Source organism: Podarcis erhardii (assembly GCF_964252035.2).
Source record: "Podarcis erhardii genome assembly, chromosome: Z".
In the NCBI taxonomy this organism is placed as follows: domain Eukaryota; kingdom Metazoa; phylum Chordata; class Lepidosauria; order Squamata; family Lacertidae; genus Podarcis; species Podarcis erhardii.
In genome coordinates, this window is record NC_138504.1 from 41096084 (window position 1) to 41116743 (window position 20660).

Below are 20660 nucleotides of genomic sequence, written 5' to 3' on the forward strand. Positions count from 1 at the left end.
GACCACAGTTGTTGTAGTTTTGCTATATTATTCCATGTGTGAAGGTTCTAGACCCGTGTAATATTTGTCACAGAAGGTGATAGATGGCTTTATTGTATAATGTATCAAACTTAATCCTCCCTAGCCTGCTCTCTATGAATATTTATAGTAGTGTGAAAGCAAAAAACCCCGCCATCATTCTAGGTGAGCTGCTACATACCTGTGTAGTCGAAGCACAATCAGCATGCTTGCCTTTAGACTTTAAATCCTTTTGCAGAACACTTAGTTAAAGCACGGAATGTTAAGACCAACAGATGTGCTGCTTCACCATCAACTAGTCCTCAAGTCTAGTTGCAGATCTTCTTTTTTATCTAAACCTCCTGTAGGGAAGAGCCTAAAACCTTATTGCTATAAACAGGCAACAACCAGAAAGGCTGCTAGAAAACACTAATTTATCACTAATGTACATTTCTGTGGATTAATCTTGGCTGATAAGGTAGGCTCTCCAAATAGAGGAAACTGTTAGAAAAAAATCAAGTTCCCATTTTAACAGGGGCAATCCTCACACATGGTGGAATGGTGTTGAAAATCCCACCCAATGCAGCATTACCTAGCCCTAGATTTGGAGTAGTGGAAAGTACAGTTCTCCCTCTTGAGCTTTGCTTTTGAACTTTCTGGTTCTTCTTGCTCTTGGATCTCATCAGTCTTAATCATTAAAGTTCATTGGAGAATATCACTGAAGAATTGTGAAGTTGCATAATCGGTTTGATGGAAGAAAAACTGATCTTGAAAAGCACATGTTTTATTATTGTTAGGTAAAGGGGGCTCACTTCATTTTTGTAAGTGCAGCATTGCTTAAATTTCAAGTATGTGTGGTGGATCTCAACATTCAGACCAGTAAAAAATAGCTTAAGGGTTGTTTTGTATTCCACCCTTTTATTCAAATGGTAGACCCACTGAAATTAGTAAACCTAAGTAACGTCATGTTACTTCCAATGAGTCTACTTAGAACAACCCCTAGTGAACAAACGTCAGCTTCTGCTATGTTAATAAAGTTTATGCTAGTTTTCCACAGTAGCTCAAATGGACAACAGCCATTTGCTGTGGCAGAATCCACTGCAGTCCTGGATCACAGAATGGGAGTGGAAAGAGAGAGAAATAGAGGAGAAAGTTACTTTTTATTTTAAGAGTTTAAGCAGGAATTAGAATAAAGTACTATTTGAGGTAAACTGCAACAGAATTAAGAGCTGAGACAAAACTTATGTGTGTAAACTGAGAAAAAGCTCTGTTGGGGGGGTGAGGAGGGGAAGTGAGGTGAGACAGCCAGTCTGTATAAAAGTTAAGTCACATGACCCTGCATCTTCTAAGTAGGTAGATGGAGACAACCCCCAAACTTTAAATACCTCCTTCATAGTGGGGAGTAAATTTGCTTCTGGTGGAAATATGGAAGCAGTTATTGCTGCAAAATCTAGGACACATTCAAATCCCTTAGGTGGGCAACATTTTTCAGAGAGCCTTGATCCCTTACAGGCAACCTGGGTGGAGCTAGTTTCAAAAAGTCACATCCATTGCATTTGTAAAGTAGGCAACATTCCAGCTGTGCACAGGTTGATATTTCTACACAAACACACCATGCAGGCAAAGAATGCATGACACAAGGGTATCTACCCAAGGACTAGATACATAAAGCAGCCTAGGAAGGCTGTACTTTGCTTTCTGGCCTGAGGTTCCCCATCCCTGCCTTGTAACATCCTAGATATGCATAGGAACCTGGTGGAACAACCAGTCACTAAATATTTATGTTTATAGAAAGCAGAAGAAAGCGCAAGGTGTATTTTTTTTGGGGGGGGGAATATTTATTTTTGTAAAAAAAATTCAACAGAATACAAATTTTCACTAAAAATGCTTAAAAAGCTTATGCCCATTCACCCACATATAAATAAATGCACGCATCCCTACCCCACAAACAAAAGGATGCAGACATCAATGGCTGTAACTTTCAATACTGCAAATGCTACACTCTAGCTTGCATTGCAGAAGTGCTCCATAGAAATAAAAATTCAAGTAAGTGTGCATACGTAATAAAAAACACCTGAGCTCACACCTAAAATGTCTTTAGGAATATTAACAGGGACTTGGAAACCAATGAGGTAGTCTTCTGATGCCTTCAAAGCCAGGCTATTGGCACGGGCTGCACCAATACAGCTGCATTTCGCTGCTTACCTATAATAATAATAATAATAATAATAAACTTCAGTGATTACTGTAAAATATGCTTGCTGCAAATGGCAAGCAAGGTTACAATCATACCAATTTACTGATTGATTAACGAAGGATTTTCAGTTAACTTTTTAGCAGAAGTCATTTCTTAAGCATAAAAGGTGATGCTGGTCTGGCTCGAAGTAAACTGAGGTACTGTGTTGCCTCAGGTTCTGGGTAAGCTGTTACCTTCCTAATTGCTAGCAGAGCTAAGAAAAGGGGAGCTGCCAACCATGAATGCATCTAGGAAGGGCAGTCCAGAAGGCTGGTGAGAGCACCTCCCTCTAGGTGACAAGATAGGGTTCAATACAATTGATGCTCTCCAGTGGAAGGGGCTACCTAGCTTTCCCCACAATGTACAGTACTAGAAAAGCAAGGCAACCCACCACATAGCCTTTATGACTATAGAAAAATAATGAATCCAACACAATGTGCAGCAGGGAGAAGTAAAGATCACTACAGCAAGGAGGCCACTCTAAAAACAGATGAGTTCTAAAGAGATGATAATGGTCCACTAGGGAGCAGTGGCGATTATGCCACCCAGAAATGCTTTACCTTTTGGAAGGTTGTTTCATTCAACATTACGCACCCTCTCAAACTCTGCGAAGGGTACTGTTATAGGCTTAGGCAGACCTTTACTCCATTGGGAACTGCTGGTGTGACCATCCAGGGCAGAGGTGCTATGATTAAATTGTGGTCTGTTATGTGGGCTTGACCAACAATGCTGGAAATAAAATCTAGGGGGGAAAGATAGTCCCGAGAGACTGAAAATGTCTTCAGGTTCTCTGACAGCTCCCTGGCATTGCTTCCACTAACATCTCAGATTATGTGGGAGAGGTCTTCTGCCTGATCCAACCCAGGTGCTCTTTGTTCAGTGCTGATGTGCGATTGCTTGAAGGCAAAACTGCTGCCAGGACACCATGGGCAGAATTCCATGACTTGGACATTTTAAGGAGTCCTGCTCATCACTCAGTGGGGGTGTAATCTTAATTATGTGCTTGTAAGAACAACAGGCAGGAGACTTCAAATCTGGAGGAGCTATGGAGGAACAGTTAGATGAGGGCAATTATGTCCTCTTCTCATTTTCCTGTGGCAAGATGTGACCTTGGAGTGGTATCTCCCCCTCACCCTGCTTTTCTGAGCTTTTCCTGCTCCAGAACAGGGAACAGGCTTGGATCCCACTTAAGGTTCTGGAATGCCCTACAGAAGATGTAAAAGAACCTCATGCACTGCTCTCCACAGGTTACGCTACCCCAACCTGGGGCTACGCAGAGTTGTACAAAACAGATTGAGGGCACCAGGATGGAGAAGGCTGTCACTAGCAATTGAAAACTGTAAGCATAAGTGCCCTAAATCATGAGCATGGCCTCAGTGTTTGATGCAAGATATAGGTGTGAGTTGTAACTCCCCCCCCCCTGAGTTACATGGAGGAAGGCTGATTACACAGATGCTAGACTTTCAAAAAAAGTCATACTTAGAAATAAGAACTACATACTCCCTTGAATGAGGTGGCTAACCTGTGGCCCTCCAGGAGTTGCTGGACTTCAGTTCTCATCACCCCTGACCAATGGCTATGCTGGCTGGGGCTGATGAGAGTTGGAGTCCAACATTTGGAGGGCCACAGTCACACTGCCCTAGAAATTGTGTTTATATTTCAGTCTAAATGTTAACATTTATTGATCAATTCCACACATTCCACTGTTATCACTCCACCACTCTTACCTGCTGGGATTATGCCTTGTACTGATGAATACCTGGAGATTGTGTTGAAATACCTGTTGATGTCCTGGAAGGAGATCTAGAAAACTAGAAAAGATGTCCCCATTCAATGAGCAAAAAAACTGAGAAGACAACACATTCCAAGAGTCCTTGACTTTCCTTGCTTCTGGGATATGGATAATAGCAGCAGCATAATCCCTATGATTATTATTTTGATTATATTATTGTAAAACTTACAGCAGGCTAAAATATTTGGTAAAATATAAAAAGAAAGGATACACAAAACTTTTATTCAAGATAAGCAGGTCAGAACATTCAAAGTGAATAAATTCATTGCTCAGAGTAGTACATCTCCCAGTTCCTTCCTCCTGTGCTGAAGTTTTCCAAAACCCTTACAAAATATAAACTGCTAACAAGGTGGTTCAGTAAAAGGATATAACTAGAATAAAACTTGTTATAGTCTAGGCAATTGGCTCTGCAGAGAAAGCCTGTTACTGGGGTGTCTACTAAAAGGACTTGAAAGAGATCCATGGCAGTTTATTCCAAGGCAGCCATCTGGGAGGCTTTTTCTTAACCACTGTAACATGCATTTTATTTTAGCTTTGGTGGTTGCAGCCATCTCACAAAACAGGGACAGAGGGCAAGAAGAGCCAACAGCAAAGAGGTAAGGAAAAAAGCAAAATACAAACTAGAGTGATTAAGTAGAAACAAATAGGAGAGAAAGGATACTAAGGAATTTAAAGAAATGCTAAACAAAAAACTGAGCAGAAACACAAATAGGAGAAAAAGAACATATCTGCTTTGAGTGAAAGCAGGGACTGAACTAGAAGAGGAGCAGCTAAATTTTCAAGAGACACACCCCTGCTTTCAGAGAATCAAGAGTGAAAAGCCTGTTTGGCTCAATGGGCCAGATCCTTATCAGCCCTTATGGGGCAACTTTGATAGATGGTTGGGATGTCCCTTGTGCAGTGCTTTCCCAGCGCCCAGTAGCCAGGTGATTGTCAGGGAATTGGAAAGCACTTTGCAAGTCCTGTGCTCAGTGCTCCCCAAGTGCTGAGCATAAGACTGACAGGACTGCTTTCTGCAGGGATCATTTCCACAGTCTATCTAGCCACATCTCCACCTGCCCCACAGCTGACATCAGATGGGGGACAGGTGGGTGTAGTTTGGGAGAAACAGCCTCAGTGAGATGAAATGTTGAAGTATCAGGTTATGCATGGAGGGACACACATTTTAACACAAAGCTATCACAAAATCCTGTTAAAAACCAACATACAATTAAGCTCCAAAATTTTTAGAAAATATGCATGTGAAAAGCCAATGCATATTCAGACCACAGAGAATTAATTTCTGATATTCAAGCAAACCCAATACATGGGGAGAAAGTTTTCTACTAGTTGCCTCCAGCCAGAAAGAACTGCTTCAACAGCTGTTCTGGGAGGGGTAAGGAGGGAAAGGAGGACACTCTGGACCCTGCCACTAGCAAGAGCCATGTGCTATTTTTTTCTGGTGTAAGCCACTGATCATCACTTGATCAAAAGGCAGGGTATACTTTAAAATGAATGAAAATAGAAAGGCTCTCTCCTACACAGAAGCAGTAAATCCAAATCAATGTGGAAACTTACCTGGTTCATTGTGAGAATTGACTCTTCATGCAGAGAGTCAGTTAACCCTGAGGAGTTCATGGAAGGAAACTGCGAGTCTGTTGAAGTACTGCTAACTAGTTCATCCAATGCATCAACTTGCCTCTTCAGGCTATGGAGGGTGCCCTCAGTCTGCTGTTTTCCTTTAATTAACACCTCCACTTGCTTTGACATGCACTGACGAAGCTGAGCCTTAAAGAACACACTGAGTTAACTGACTGGTTTATTAGATAATTCTGTGCTATATCAATAAAGGGGTGCATAAAGGCAAAGGTAAAGGTATCCCTGACCATTAGGTCCAGTTGCAGACGACTCATCTCACTTTACAGGCCAAGGGAGCCGATGTTTGTCCGCAGACAGTTTTTCTGGGTCATGTGGCCAGCATGACTAAGCCATTTCTGGCGAAACCAGAGCAGTGCACAGAAACGCCGTTTACCTTCCCGCCGGAGCGGTACCTATTTATCTAGTTGCACTTTGACGTGCTTTCGAACTGCTAAGTGGGCAGGAGCTGGGACCGAAGAACGGGAGCTCACCCCGTCGTGGGGAAAAGGTGTACATACTATCAAGGAAAACTATGACCCCCACAATAACTGGAAATATTAGCCCCCTGCCCCACTCAAAGGCTGGGAACCTAGTACATGAACTGTTGTGGTACCTTGAGCCGATCCTCATGGTGCTGCAGCTGTTCTCGGCGTGCTTTTCCACGCCATTGTTCATCCTTGAGAGAAAAGAGAACAGATTGAAATAGGTGGCCTGATAAAAAGATTAAGGTAGGATTTGCAGGTTGGTAATCATCATATAATGAACATAGGACAGTGACATCATAAACTAGCAGGGCTATGAACACCATGCAGCTGCAGCTACTCTGCATAAATACAGAACCCTACTTGCAAGTTCCAGCAGCTCAAGGAGTTCAGGATTTATTTATTTATTTAAAACAGGTTTTAGACCTCTAGTTTTTTATTTTTAAAGAAATAGAAACTAGGACTGTAAGTGTCACTGATCAAAGTCTAGGAGCCTGAGCGTGGGGGAAAGCTTCCTGTGTTTGTGTTTCCAATGCAGGTGTACCACAGCAGGGAAGATGCAGGAGTTGGTTGCTTCAAACTGAGATTCATAAGACGCACAATACAGAAAGAATGATTCTTGCTTGCATGCAAAATTGATGGTCCGAAGCAGCTCTGATTTTTTTAACACTGATTTTAGTAGGGTTGTGTTTACCGTGATGTGGACTTTGGAAAGGTCCAGCTTTTCATCAAAGCACAGCATTCTTCCCTCATTATTTGTGAAAGGATAATTTTCCTTCAGACTTTCCAAGTCACTCTGAGGTCTTCTTTCAATCTCAAAAGTAGTCTCCAGTTCTCCCAAAAGCTTTGGAGGGGATTGACTCAGATCCTTCAAACCGGTTCTCATTTTGTCTTTCACTTCCAGCTTAAGTGACTTCACTGTCCCTTTCATCTCTTTGTGTTGTTTCTCTAAATTCTCTTGACTCTTCATCTAAGCAATGGGACACAAGGGTGAGACAGCAGGATTTCAGAGAGGATGCCAAGGATTAACAGCCAATTAGCAAACCAGACCCAATGCAGACACCCAGCAGGCCCTATGTGATCAGCTGCAGAAATGAATAGGGTCACTGGTGGGGCTCCTAATCTGGCTAGCATTGGAGGAACTGCTGCTTATGTGAGAATAAGGTAATGGTAAAGGGATGCGGGTGGCACTGTGATCTAAACCACAGTCTAGGGCTTGCTGATCAGAAGGTCGATGGTTTGAATCGATGGTTTGCTTACTAGGCAATGCCTTTCAGCGTGCTGGCTCTGGAAGCCTTGGGATGGTTGTACAAGGTCTTGCAGGCACTCTGATGGCCTTGCAAGATCTTGTGAGAGCATCTCAGAGCCAGTGTGCTGAGTGGGCCTTCTCAGGTAAAGGAAGAGAGAATTTAAAAGTTCTTTGGAAGGTTAGGGATGCACATGAGGGTGTGGCTCCAAGGGTTTGAGTATGTGTGTTTTCGTGTATACACAGAACCCTTGGAATCAAACCTCTGTATGTGTAAAAGAAGCCATTGCTCTTGAGTTATAAAGTGAGCAGTGTTAGAAGTCAAGCCTGCCTTGAAACTGTTCCTATGGAAGCATTCAAAATGATCTTAGCTGGATCAAATTTCATCTAGTCCAGCAACCTCCTTCCTTCCCACAGGAAATCCCCAAGCAGAGCATGAAAGTAAACAGATGTCCTGTGTTGTTCGTTCTCAGCGATTTGCTGCCTCTGAAAATGGATGGCTGATAGCTTTTTCCTGGAGGAGGTGAGGTCTATCAAAGGCTATCTAATTCTGTAGTCATAAACACATACTATGGCAACGAATTCCATAAATTAATTCTGCATTTTGTGAAGTCTTCCCTTCTTGCTCACCATGAATGTGCATTTCATTGGATAATCCTGAGTTTTAATGTTTATGGGAAACAGCAAGGAAAACTCTCCATCCACTTTTTCTGCACTATAGATATACAGGCAACGACTGATTAACGCATGTTCAAAAGACATGTGATTGCACATGTGATTTCAGTCAGAAGTGACTGAAAATGTCACAAAACATGTCACTAAAAGGTTGACGTGGGCAGTGCAGGGTGCACTTACATGCGCTCTGCTGACATGCACAAGGGCCAGGAACGGAACCCCCACATGAAATGGTCATTGACCCTACTGATGATCCCTATTCTTTTGCATTTGGTGTAAAAAATACAGGGGAAGGTGGGAAGGTGGAATTGCCCACCTTTCTGCAGGATGTAGTGCATCATAGAGAGGCAATTTGTTGGATTCAAGTCCTACCTGTGACTTGAGCTGAATGTACTCCACTTGGATCTGGCTAAGGTCCCTCATAAGCTGCTTTGCTCGCAGGTGGTTGTCTTGTGCCACTTGCTCTATGGAGGCAACTTCTTTTTGCAAACAGTGGTTTTCCTGTTTTTGTTCCTAAAATAAAAATTGGTGGGTGCGCATGTTCACAGTTTTATATTTTGTTTCCCTTCAGATGACCAGTTATGCTCCTGTGAAACAAAAACTTGGCATGATAATTACCATCCAGGTAACAGTGCTTTGACAGGGCCCAACCCATGGCAAATGACATTAAATTATGCACATGTGATTGCAGCAGCTAATAGAGTGACTTGTGAACAGCTTAGCTTTAACCTTGCCAAGGAGTGAGAAGATGGCTTTGGGTGAACTCTCCCCTCCCCAACAGTAATGAGTGGCTGGGGAAACCCAACCAGAAGGGTGGGGTAGAAATAAAATAATAATAATAATAATAATAATAATAATAATAATAATAATAATAATAATACTGACCTACATCACAAGTTTTTTATAAAGAGGAGGCCTACAACATAGCAACAGTGGGGCCAGCTTGGGATCTAGTGAATCCTAGGCTTGTTCAGTCCCTCGCTGGGGTACCTCCTTCCAATACACCCCCTTCCCTCAATCTGGTGTAAAGGAGATTTAGATTGCAGCCTAAACTGGTTGAATTTATATTCCATTGAAATGAAGCAGCCAAGTCCCATTGATTTCAGTGGGAATCAGGTTCAACCAACGATCACATTTTTTATTACAACAAAAACAAAACCACGTACATGAAGTGCTCTCTCGAGTTGGGCCTTCTGCATCTTGATGGCTTCCTTCAGTCCTTCTATTTGCTTTTCAGCCTTTTCCCTCTCAGTTTGAATCTGATCATGGAGCACTGTCTCCTTGGCTTTTGAAAGTTCTAGCTCCCTTTGGAGGGATAAAACCTCACCATTTTTTTCTTGCAACTTCAGTTCTTTTTCAGAGAGCTGATGTCCTGGAATCAAGAAGATTCATTCAGCCTATGTCACCAGAAAAGCATGTACCAAATTTCAGTTCTCTATATAGTGAAGAAGTACTTTTGCAATTTTAAAATATTACATACTGTATGCAATTTTAATTTATTACATGTACATCCTTCCCTTTCGCTAAAGAGGTTAGAGAAGCATTTAAACCTATCTCACAAGGTTCTTTTGAGACTATGACTATCCAGGGATTGTACAGTTCAGTGTGTATCTCAATCTGAGAGTTCCACATCCACAATGAGGCCATAATACTACAGAGTTTATATTAGGACTTCTTCATATACTTTTTTATTTTATTAAAAAAAGTAAATTTATAAAAATACACCAGTGGCTGTTGCAGCCTTTATCTCAACGTACGGGTTTTGCTGACTGTTTCTTCAAGAGCTCTGCACCATGACTCCTCCTCTTGAAGCTTCTGGATCTGTTCTTCTTTTCTTTGAACTTTAGCAATTGCTTGTTCCAGCTGGTATTGCTGCTCTGCTAGTCCTTGTTCTAACAGCTGTTTCTGATCCTTCAGTTCAGTTGTGCATTTCTCTAGCTTCTTTTCTTCATGTTGTATGTCCTCCCTGAGGTGATGAAGGACCTGGCCAAGGACAACACGTCAAGAGTGAACCTTCAATTGCAAGGGGTGGGGTGCAGGGGTGGGGATTGACCTTCACAGGCAGCTGCTCTTCTTTCTGTCTCTTTAGTCATATAAAAGCTCTGAGCTGAAAATTTTCCTTTTTCAAAGTGGAGCTTGATACATTTTATGCAAGGTATTTTAAATTCTAATACAGTATCTCAGGGTTAATTGGGGCCAGGGAAGGATGTCCCCTGCCCAACCACTCCATAAAGATTCTACTTGATGAAGACATTGCTCTTTCTTGCCATCATCACAGAGCATCACAACCAGGTGGAGGATGTGGGTGGACTTCTGCTGGGAGGAAGGTCAAAACAGTTCTTTTGGGCTGAGAGATGGTGGGTAAAAAATCAGCAGCTCACAAAATGTACAATAGGAAACGCACAAGGCCAAGAAAAGGCAAGCACTCAAGAGACAACAAGAGGACCAGGGGCTGCTCCTTCCAGTATGGAATATGGGGATGTCATCCATCATCCTCAGATAATCACTTTGATTACGGTATTTAAATTTAGGAAGTAACTGGGGAAAGGTCACAGCTCAGTGAAAGAACACATGCTTTATATGCAAAAGGTGACAGGTTGATTTCTGGCCCCTCTAATCAAAAGGACTGGGAAAGATTCCTACTTAGATCTCATAGAGCTGCTGCCACTCAGAATATGGATTATAGTGCAGATTAAGCACAAGGCAGCAGTTTATGCTCCTTGAGATCAGAATATACGTTCTCTAATTGAGCTCCCACTCTATAAATGGATTTACTTAGAGCTGGTGTCTTAAAGATGAGTTATCCTTATATTCTAGAACTAGTCAGTTTGGATTCTTTTAAAATGAAGAAAACAAGCTGAGCAGATCATTCATGAGAGAGCAACACATACCATCTCCTGTTTGCTCAGTTGTAGTTCGTGCTCTTCTATTTCCCTGCAAAGCTTCTGCAGCTCGTTCTCCTTCCTCTTCTGTATTTCCTGGCATTCCCTGCACTTTCTTGAAGATTCTGTTATGGTGTCTTTCAGAGCTGCTTGTTCTTGAAGTAGCTCCTCTTTTTGCTTTGTGGCATTTTTCACATCCTGTCATTTCACAGCAAGAAAATCCAGAAAACAAAACACAAAAAAGGAAACACATGCAAATAAATGTTGCACTCCAACATGTTTCAGCCGTGAGACTTCAGGTACCTACAAAATGCACCACTGCTGCCAAGCAATGATGTCATGCATGAGCTAGGCTCACACCATAGGTGAAAAACTGCAGTCACAACTCTCAAAATGGCATATTTGTAGATGCCTTCTCTCAGCCCATGTATGTTTATTCGGAAGATGAATCCCTTTGAGCTGAACACCACCACCACCTATTATTTATTACTTTTGCCCCACCAATATGACTGGGTTGCCCAAGCCATTTTTGGGCAGCTTCCAACATAATGGGAGATAAACCCAAGTTAAGCACGGAGGGGATTGGGTTGTTTTTTGATAAAGGCTTCCTCTTTCAATACAGTTGTAGGCTTCTTGTCGTTATATTCCAATGCTACAAACCAACCTGTTCCAATAGTTGAAGATGATGCCTGGAATCATTCAGTTCAGTCTTCAAAATATTCAGTTCCTCCTTTTTTTCTACAGAAAATACATTTTACAGCTCGTTGAAAGAAAATACAATAATCTAGGAAGGTGCAAATACTGGCTATGGAAATAAATTCCATACATTAGGCATATATTTAAAAAAGATGACTATTTTGTTGGAATCCGGAAAGCTATTATTTACCATGAATATGCTTCTGTAAGTCAGTAATGTTGCCATTCAAAAGCATTTTGTGCTTTTGTAGTTGGTTAATATCAAGCTGCAGTTTTTTGACCTCTAAGTCCATTTTCTCTATGTTGGTGAGAGTGGCTTTATTGTTATCTTCAGCAGAAGCCAAGGATCTGTAAAATGGGATAAGATAAACTTTTATTCTGGGTTCATGTTGATATTTTTGACAAGTTTAAATTTCCTTGCAAACATTAAAATGGGAATACAGAGCGGTCATCACCAAAAAGATCTCAAGTTGACCAGGACTTTTGAGCCATAACAGCTATTTTAGAGCATATTAGTAAAGTTTATACTGCTAGTTTCCAGTACACAGGTTCCCTGTCCCTGGTATATAGCAATCTGGTGATTGGCTACTGCATGCTTTTATTTAAATAAACACTAGTGGCCCCATGAAACACAGAATCATAGAGTTGGAAGGGACCCCAAGGGTCATCTAGTCCAACCTCCTGCAATGCAGGAATCACAGCTAAAGCATCCATGACAGGTGGCCATCCAACCTCTGCTTAAAAACCTCCAAGAAAGGAGAGACCACAGCCTCCCGAGGAAGACTGTTCCATTGTCAAACAGCTCTTACTGTTAGAAAGTTTTTTCTGGTGTTTAGTTGGAATCTCCTTCCTTGTAACTTTAAGCCATTGGTTTGAGTCCTACCCTCTAGAGTAGGAGAAAACAAGCTTGTTCCATCTTCCATTTGGCAGCCCTTGAGATATTTGAAAATGGATATCATATCTGGTCTCAGTCTCTTTTCCAGGCTAACCATACCCAGCTCCTTCCACCGTTCCTCATAAGGTTGGCTTCTAGACCCTAGATCATATTGCCTTCCTATGCACATATTCCAGCTTATCAGAGAAAAGAAGTACATTCTCTGGAGTGAAAGAAGCACCGGTCTACCTCTCACTTATTCCCACACAGTTCCCATCCAAGCTTTTCAAGCCTAACCTGATGCTTGCATGTTCATGCCAGATTCTTTCCAAGTGTCATGCTCCCCTCTATTTTCTTTATACTTATTTTCCTCAAGTGAAAAGTTTTCATTTCCCCCCATCAGATTTCTGCCTACAGGCTAGGCCACAAATGGAAACTGGGGAGTGACCAGAAGGCAGTGGATAGTCTACAAAATTGCTGGATGGAAAAAGACTTAACCCATTAGTGGACGCCTCCTTTACCCAATCCAGAGAACAAAAATCATGCCACAAAATAACGGAATTATCCAAAAAGAGAATCTCCTTCATAATACCACAATATGTTTTTTCTAAGCAACATTTCCCCTTCACCTTTTGGTTTGCGACAATTTCTCCTCTAGACTCTCACAGTTTTCTTCCAGCTTTTGCTTCTCAGTGCTCAATGCCTTGATACTGTTTTGCAGAGAATGGAGCTGGGAACTAAGCCTCTCAGTGTCTTGTTGAGCCCTCTCAAGAAGTTGCCTTTGACGTTCCACTTTCCTGCACTGCTGCTGAGATGCTTGCTGGAGAGTCTCCAACTCAAGTTTCTTCTAGAAATTAAACACAAATGAAACAGTGGAGCAGATTGGATTTTACTTCATAGTGCTCCTATTTGCCATGCTTGCCTTGTGCCTAGTAGGACATAGCTTTATGTACACTATTATTCCAGCTCCTTTGTTTTAGGATACATACTTATGAAAGTTTTCATAAATCTGCACTCTGACTGCCCTACTGATACTTTGAGTAAGTTTGAGAAACCACACTTCCTATGTCATTTCCATATAGCTTACCTATGGGATAGAACTTATAAAGGTAATGTGTGAACATAGATCTTGCTGAGATAAAAGATGCCTGCAAGCTGCTCTGTAAAATGTTTTCTCTCTCGTATGAATCATGGCAAAATGAACTCTCACTTACCTCCAGGACTGCAACTTGCATTTTTTCCAATTCATTAACTTTTTGGCTTTGCTGGAGTTTTAGGCCTTCTAGTTCATCATTTTTGAGGCACAACATTTCAAGAACATGCCTGAGTTCTAATAATTTGACAGCAGAAACAAAGCTAGGTAAGTTCCAAATAAGCCAACTGAATCATACACAGCCCCCCAGGATCAGTTTCTACTATCTCCAGTTTAAACATCAACAATAAAAAAACCTCAGATAATAATGCTGGGGAAGACCTCCCCTATTGGAACTGGGGCTGGGAACCTACAACCCTCCAGAAGTTGCTGATATCCAACTCCAATCACCCCTGACTTCACCATGCTGGCTGTAGTTGATGGGAGAAGGGAGCTGGAGCCCAACAACTTCTGGAGGCTTAAGCTCCTTACCATACTGGGCCAGACAGGCTTAAGCCCTGAATTGGTGGAGGGGAGCTTTATACATAATTTTTTCATTGTGAATTTACACAACCTATAAAATCACATTCTGTTCAGATTTGATCCTCATTTGCAATATTTATATAGAGGAACAGAGATCTTGCAAAAGTTGTAGCCTTCCAGCACGTGTGGGATTTGTCCCACGTCCCCTGTCAAAAACTAAGATATGTGCAACTAGCCAGAGGCTGCTATAGAAGAGACTTCAAGTAGCCCTGTTAACCATGCAGAACTGTCAGCTCAACATTCCTCACACGGTGTTAGTGCTGTCCCATGCATTCTCATGCAAAACTAGTCTTGGGAATAGCTTTGAAACAACATTCATCTTTATTTCAAGGTTTTAAACTACCCCCAATCAAATAACCTAAGAAGCAAGAAACCTATGTTTAAGCCAACTGATTTTGGTCTATCTTCTTAGTTGTTCCAAGCAATTAGCTTAATCATTGGAACAGCAACCCACGATTTTGTCACCTGGTTGTTTTTGCAAATATGGGTATATTGTGAAGAAAATAGCAATCATTTTAAGCCAAACCTGTCTTATGCTTCATTATTTGCCCCAGGACGTCTTGCAATTTCTCCTCCTCTTTTTGGATATCCTGAGTTACTAGAGAAAGTTGGGATCTTTTCTCACTTAGTTGGGCATTGAGTTCTCCTTTCTGAACACTCAGATCCTCTAGAAAAGACTTTACTTCCTAAGCAAAAGAACAAAAATTGCCATGCTTAAAAAGTATGCTTCTACAGACAGTACCGTTTAGGGATGGGTGAATGTGTCAATTTTGGTTTCTCTCAGTTTTCCAATCTTAAGTTCTATTCTCCACATTCCACACCAGTTTCCAATTTTAAAAAAAGTCCTCATGTAAATTCATTAGCATTCTAATGACTTTCTCTTAATATACATGTTTGTATGTAATTTTCCTGGATATACACATTTTGCAATGCTATTTCCCTGACAGTAATGATTTTATGTACACTTTGCCCTAGTATATGCATTGTTTTATAAACTATTAGGCCAGGGAACTGTATTGCAAAATTCAGAGAAGTGTGATTTTCAAATAATGGCTGTGTTACAGTTTGCATAACATTTTAAGAAGAGTGAATTAGGTAGATTCGCCTATAAGTGAGATCAGAATTGAATTTCTCCTCCACCCCTAGTGGAGTACTATGCAAGACCCATTAGGTTCAATGGAACTTACTTCCAGGTCAGTGTGAACAGGACTGCAACCTTAGCATGATAGCCAATGCTAATTCTACTCAAGAGTAAACCCACTGAAAATAAAAAATGACTACCGGTAATTTATGCACAGTACTTTCAATGGGTCTACTCTTGAGTAAAACTAGCATTGGATACAACCCCTAATAATCCTACTTACTAAATTCAAATTGTTGTAACTATCAGCTGGACATTCATTCACTATTTTTGTGACTTAAGACAATGGAATAGTTTCAATATAAACCTTCAAAAGGGAACAGTATCCAAGAAAAATCCAAATTGGCTTCAAAATAAACAAGAGACTAGAAAACCTTTATTTGTCGCCGTTTTTCAGCCACTTCAGCTTCGCCATGCCCAAGAGCTTCTGTTAGGGCAGCATTTTTCTGGGCAATGCTCTCTTGGAGGAGAAGGAGCTCTTTATTTTTTTGACCAAGCAGTCTGTCCAAAATTAGCAGCTCCTGCTGTTGAGCTGCAGTCTACAAAAATGAGGAGAGGGGGAGGGAAAAACACAATGTGGGTCTTTATCGGTCACACTTTGGGACTATGCACTCCCTATGTGACCTCTGAGATTCTTTGAGCAGAGGACACTTGCTACTCTCAAGAGCTGATTGAGTGTGATGGCTGAGCTATTGGGCTAAGGGGATTTTGTTTTGAAGTTCACTCCTGGTTGTGGACTCACAAGGTAGTCTCAGGCAGTCCATTATTCTGTCTGTAAATCCCTAACCCCCCTCCCTGCTCCCTTCCTAACTTAAATAAAGAGATAAAACAGTAAGTCTATAGGATTGTTATAAGGATTACTGAGAATACTGTACATTATTTTTATATTTTGGGAACACCCTAAAGTACTACGTAAATACTTATCATCATCACCACAATCACTACCACCTATAAGCAGTGTTTCTCAGCAGGGGGATATACCCCCAAGGGGGCATATGAACATCTCAGGGTGGGATTTTCTCTCTCTCTCTCTCTCACACACACACACACACTATTAGTAAAAAACAACAAAGCACATTAAAATACAAAAGTATTAAGTGTTAGGTTCAGAAGGTGAGAAGACTGTATGCAGCTTATTACATGATCTGCATGCCATCACAGTTGCACATTTGGCATGATCTTGCAAGCACTGCACAGGATGATCTACTGTGCACAGCAGTTTATCATGCACAGTGCACTTTTTAAAAACATTTTTTCCCATTATTAAGCCATGGATTTTCTTTCTAATTAATAGTCACAACATTTTGACCCCTTTATTTTTGAGGAGCCAGGTTTGAAGGGAGGGGGCTGTTTTATGTTAGCTAAAAAGAGGTCACAGATTAAAAAAAAATTAAGAAATGCTGAGCTCCAGCAGGGGAAACAGGTGCAGGGGCCCTATGAGTGTGAAGTCTGCTGTTGGCAAGCAACAAACAAACAGGCCCTCTCATGTACATTTTATAACATAAATATATTTATATTTAGTTGATGTATCTCTTTTTCTTTTCTACTGATTTACTGTGAGATCACCCTAGACTAAAATATGAGTTTTCAAATGCCTCATTGTACAACAATCTTCTTTTCCTATGTGATCCTCTTTCACTCTGCAAGTACCAATTTTCTAGTTATGCCTTCCTATTCCCTTTTCCTATTCCATCTCACATCTAGCTCTCTTCATGCTTGCATTTGAGCACCTCCATAAGACACATTTGTTCACTATGGCTGCTTTCAAATGACCTTCATTCACTTTCCTCGCCAACGTATCTTGTGTTTGCCTTTAGGCTGAAAATCTGATAGCAAAGCCTGTGATGATTTAAAGGTTTCTACAGTACTTAGTAACTGTAGGTGCTTTATTTTAAAAAAGCAATAAGTGAGCTAATAAGATTGATATATTTCATTCTCTTTGGTCAGTAAAAATGACTTCTGTCCTTCTCATGAAAGCTACTCTTGGGCCTGGCATCTTGGACCACTTGCATTTCAAAGTGTAGGTTAGGAAGGATTTGCTGTACTACCAATTCTACTCACCTGATCCTTCAGCCTGACTAGATCACTCTTTTTGCTCCGAAGAATATTCTCTGCTTCTTTAAGAATTTGGAGGTGGTGATCTTCATTACCTTCTGCAACTTGTATATCTGCTTGCAGCTTCTGAAGGCTAGAAATGTTTAGAAGCAAAAAAATGTTTTTTTGAGGAAATGAAAATACGCTGTGGTCCGGTGCTGATCATCTGAATTGCTGAGCTAGTCAGCCACATGGAACTGTCACTGGTTCAGTTCATCTCAGCATCCAATCAGCCTCTCTTGCTGATGCCACATGCCCATTGAAGCACACTGCTGTCAGAAGAGAATTTCTAGGGCCTGGTGTACTGGTAGCCACTGAGAGCAGCTGACAAATTTACAGAGGAGAGAGGATAGGAATATCTAAATAGGTGGGCCTGGTGTGAGGCTCAAATGAAGAACAAAGCTCTAGTTCAGGAATGGGGAACCCTGTATTCTACTGAAGGCCTCATTTACTGTTGGGGTGGCATATGTCACCAATGGGCAGGGTCATCCCTTTTATTTCTCTTTCTGCCACCCCCTTTCTAGGACTAGAATCTAGTCTTTCACAACACCAAGTTTGAACAGTGAGGAATTGTAGAGAGGTGGAGACTGTTCCAAGTGTAGGCATATTTCAGAGGTAGTGACAAATGTATTTGTTTGTTTATGTGTGGCTCTTTTTGGAGTATCATTATGAGCATTTGTTGCAGTATAAAGTAGCAAGAGGAATTTTTTTGAAGTGAATTAAAAACAAAAACTCTTATGGACTGCCTTAATTAACCAGAAAAATTGATCTTTCACATACTTGAGTTTGAAACCAAACCAATTTAACTTGCCTTTCAGTCAATATTTCAATCTTCTGGCTCAAGGATTGAAATTCAGAATCTTTTGCAGATATAACTTTGTTGATTTCCTTCAGAATCCCTTCTTGTTCTATCTTGTGGTCTTCTAGGTCCTTTGCATCTGCCTGAAGCAATCTGAAATGCATTAAAAAAACTCTTTTTAGTGCTGATTGCTTTTGAATAGCATTGCAATGATAGGTCCAAATTCTTATAGGGTTTTTATTTTTAAATCATGGGCCATCAAAGTTCCAAGTTCTAGAATCTAAGACAAAAGAACAAAACTTCATAATCTTCATGCAGCCAACACCCACAATACACTGATCACTTTAAAGTGAGTACACCCCTACCTAGCTGCTTTGGCCCCAGCTTGTGTCTGGAAGACAGATGATGTGGTGAGACATGTATGCATGCAGAACTGGAACTTTCTCATCAACTTCCATTAACTTTATTGAACATGCTCAACTTTTACCAGGCTGTTGGAGGGGTGTATTTCCCCACCCCCCATCCCAGCTTTAGCCTGCTAATATATCCCTGTTATGAGACAATTGTTCTATTTGTCCTACATAAGGATCCACACTTTGAGGCTGAGTTTGCTATTAGTATATAGGATGCTGGCTCAAATAAGCTCCAGATGAGGCATATAATAAAATGACTAAGAACACCATGAAAACAAACCAACACTATTAATGAAATATTGATGACTCTTACCAAAGCAGCTGCATTATAAAAAAATTAAAACAATTGTGTCATTTGTAACAGGCTCCCAGCTGATCCAGAAACCAGGGTATCTTTGTCTGCCTGTCACTCTAGTCCCTTTCACAGAGTAGCTGTTACATAGTCACTGTGGTGAATGAGGGGATCCAGTGAAACCATAAACAAGTGTGTAGCTTCTATCTTTCTTCAGTCATGTGTGGTGCATCTGCCCAGAAGCCACAAGTGCCCCCTAAACCACAGCATGACCACCCTTGCTATAGGACCAAATAATGTGATGTTAACATTTCTGGTTTACCTTAGTTGCTGATCTGCATTTACAAGCTTCAGAGCCATCACCTGAGCCCGTCGTTCAAGCTCTTCAGCTTCTTTCTCCATCCGAGACAAATGCTGCTTAGCACTGTTGTAATTCTGAATAGTCTCTTTGGTCTAGAGAAAGAAAAAGCATTAGAAAAAAATACCTCCTATTTCATATACTACTATTCTACTTGTAGCCAAAGTGTAGAGATGTGGGGAGTTCTAAGATCTCCTTTGTAATTCAAAGTTTCTCTGCATCTTCCTGAAACAAAGTAATAAAAATCCTTACTTTCCCCCGAGTATTTTCAAGTTCAGTTTCAGCTTCAGCAAGAAGTCTGTCGGCCTCCCTGAGTTCTGCCTGTCGTTTTAGGAGAGTCTTTCCTATGCATTCTATTTCATCCACAATGTTTTCATGGTGCTGGAGAGATTTCTCTAACTCCAGTTCTGAAATCAGGCCACTCAGGTGCCCATCAACGAAGTCTCTAAAACACAAGAGGGTTAAGAAGTTAATGCAGAAAGTGAATAGCCATCAATAGCTTTTTAAAATTCTAGATTCTCTTAAGGAAGGCGACCCAAACAAAAACCCACAATTCCCACTCCCTGTCTTTCCCTCAATTTTAGCTGATCTCCCTATATAGCTTTCTAAAAGCAATAACAAAAAGTGGCTGACCCTTGGGAACTCAAGCACTGTTTTCCACAATACTGCAACCCTATACTATTACTTTCTCCACAGCTCTAAAAAAAAAGGGGGGGAGCAACTACCCTATGGGTAAAGGATCTCACATTGGAAGAAATCTGTGGGGAAAGTAAAATAAAAGATGGGCAGGCAAGTTCAACTGGGCGGGGGGGGGGGGGGAATGACTTGTTTGAACCAAAATAGGACTGTGTCATGGTAAGCAGGTGGTAATTCAACTTTCACCCCCAATATACTGTAGACTGAAGTGGAGGAGTTGGGCTGAGTTGCAAGAAGAAAAGAACACTATGCATGTGATGGGAGATTTCTTCTTCCTGAGACCCCAGAAAGTCACTGCCAGTCAAAGTAAGCAATACTGGACAATTTGATTTGGAAGAAAGCAACTTCCTACAGGGAGTTTTTAGATTCTTCCTGCTGAAAGCACATACACAACAGGCTTCTGTGGCACTGTTGAGTGGAGAGCAAAGAGGGAAAAATACTTAGGAGACTTGTTCAAGATTTAACACAGCATCCTCACTTTCGCTTATTCCGTTTCTGGGCTATTCTACGCAGCTCTGCTACTTGGTACTCCAACTCTTCTCTTTCATTCAACAGATCTTGAATGCCCTGATGCAATTCATCCATCTCTTGATCATGTTCATGATGAGAGGATCTAGGACAACTGCTTTTGGGTTGAGACTTTAAGTTTTCTATGCTGTCTTTTAGCCTTGAGATTTCGTTCTCCTGCAACAGAT

The 20660-nt window shown here is 41.1% G+C and overlaps 1 protein-coding gene across 3 annotated transcripts in view; it reads right to left on the reverse strand.

Moving 5' to 3' along the window:
* Positions 1-1813: 1813 nt before the first annotated feature.
* CNTRL (centriolin) overlaps positions 1814-20660 on the reverse strand; it is a 59609-nt gene continuing 40762 nt past the window's right edge. For all 3 annotated transcript variants that reach the window (XM_081847413.1, XM_081847412.1, XM_081847414.1), the window contains 20 exons: positions 20444-20649; positions 19522-19714; positions 19234-19364; positions 18219-18359; positions 17375-17501; positions 15688-15852; positions 14699-14858; positions 13712-13827; positions 13127-13344; positions 11814-11971; positions 11592-11665; positions 10937-11125; positions 9803-10028; positions 9212-9417; positions 8418-8558; positions 6819-7094; positions 6256-6318; positions 5583-5792; positions 3961-4044; positions 1814-2202 (listed from right to left, as the gene is read on the reverse strand). In XM_081847413.1, coding sequence (XP_081703539.1) covers positions 3970-4044; positions 5583-5792; positions 6256-6318; positions 6819-7094; positions 8418-8558; positions 9212-9417; positions 9803-10028; positions 10937-11125; positions 11592-11665; positions 11814-11971; positions 13127-13344; positions 13712-13827; positions 14699-14858; positions 15688-15852; positions 17375-17501; positions 18219-18359; positions 19234-19364; positions 19522-19714; positions 20444-20649 — 3075 coding nt within the window. In that variant the 3' untranslated portion in view covers positions 1814-2202; positions 3961-3969. The remainder of the gene's footprint in view (positions 2203-3960; positions 4045-5582; positions 5793-6255; positions 6319-6818; positions 7095-8417; positions 8559-9211; positions 9418-9802; positions 10029-10936; positions 11126-11591; positions 11666-11813; positions 11972-13126; positions 13345-13711; positions 13828-14698; positions 14859-15687; positions 15853-17374; positions 17502-18218; positions 18360-19233; positions 19365-19521; positions 19715-20443; positions 20650-20660) is intronic.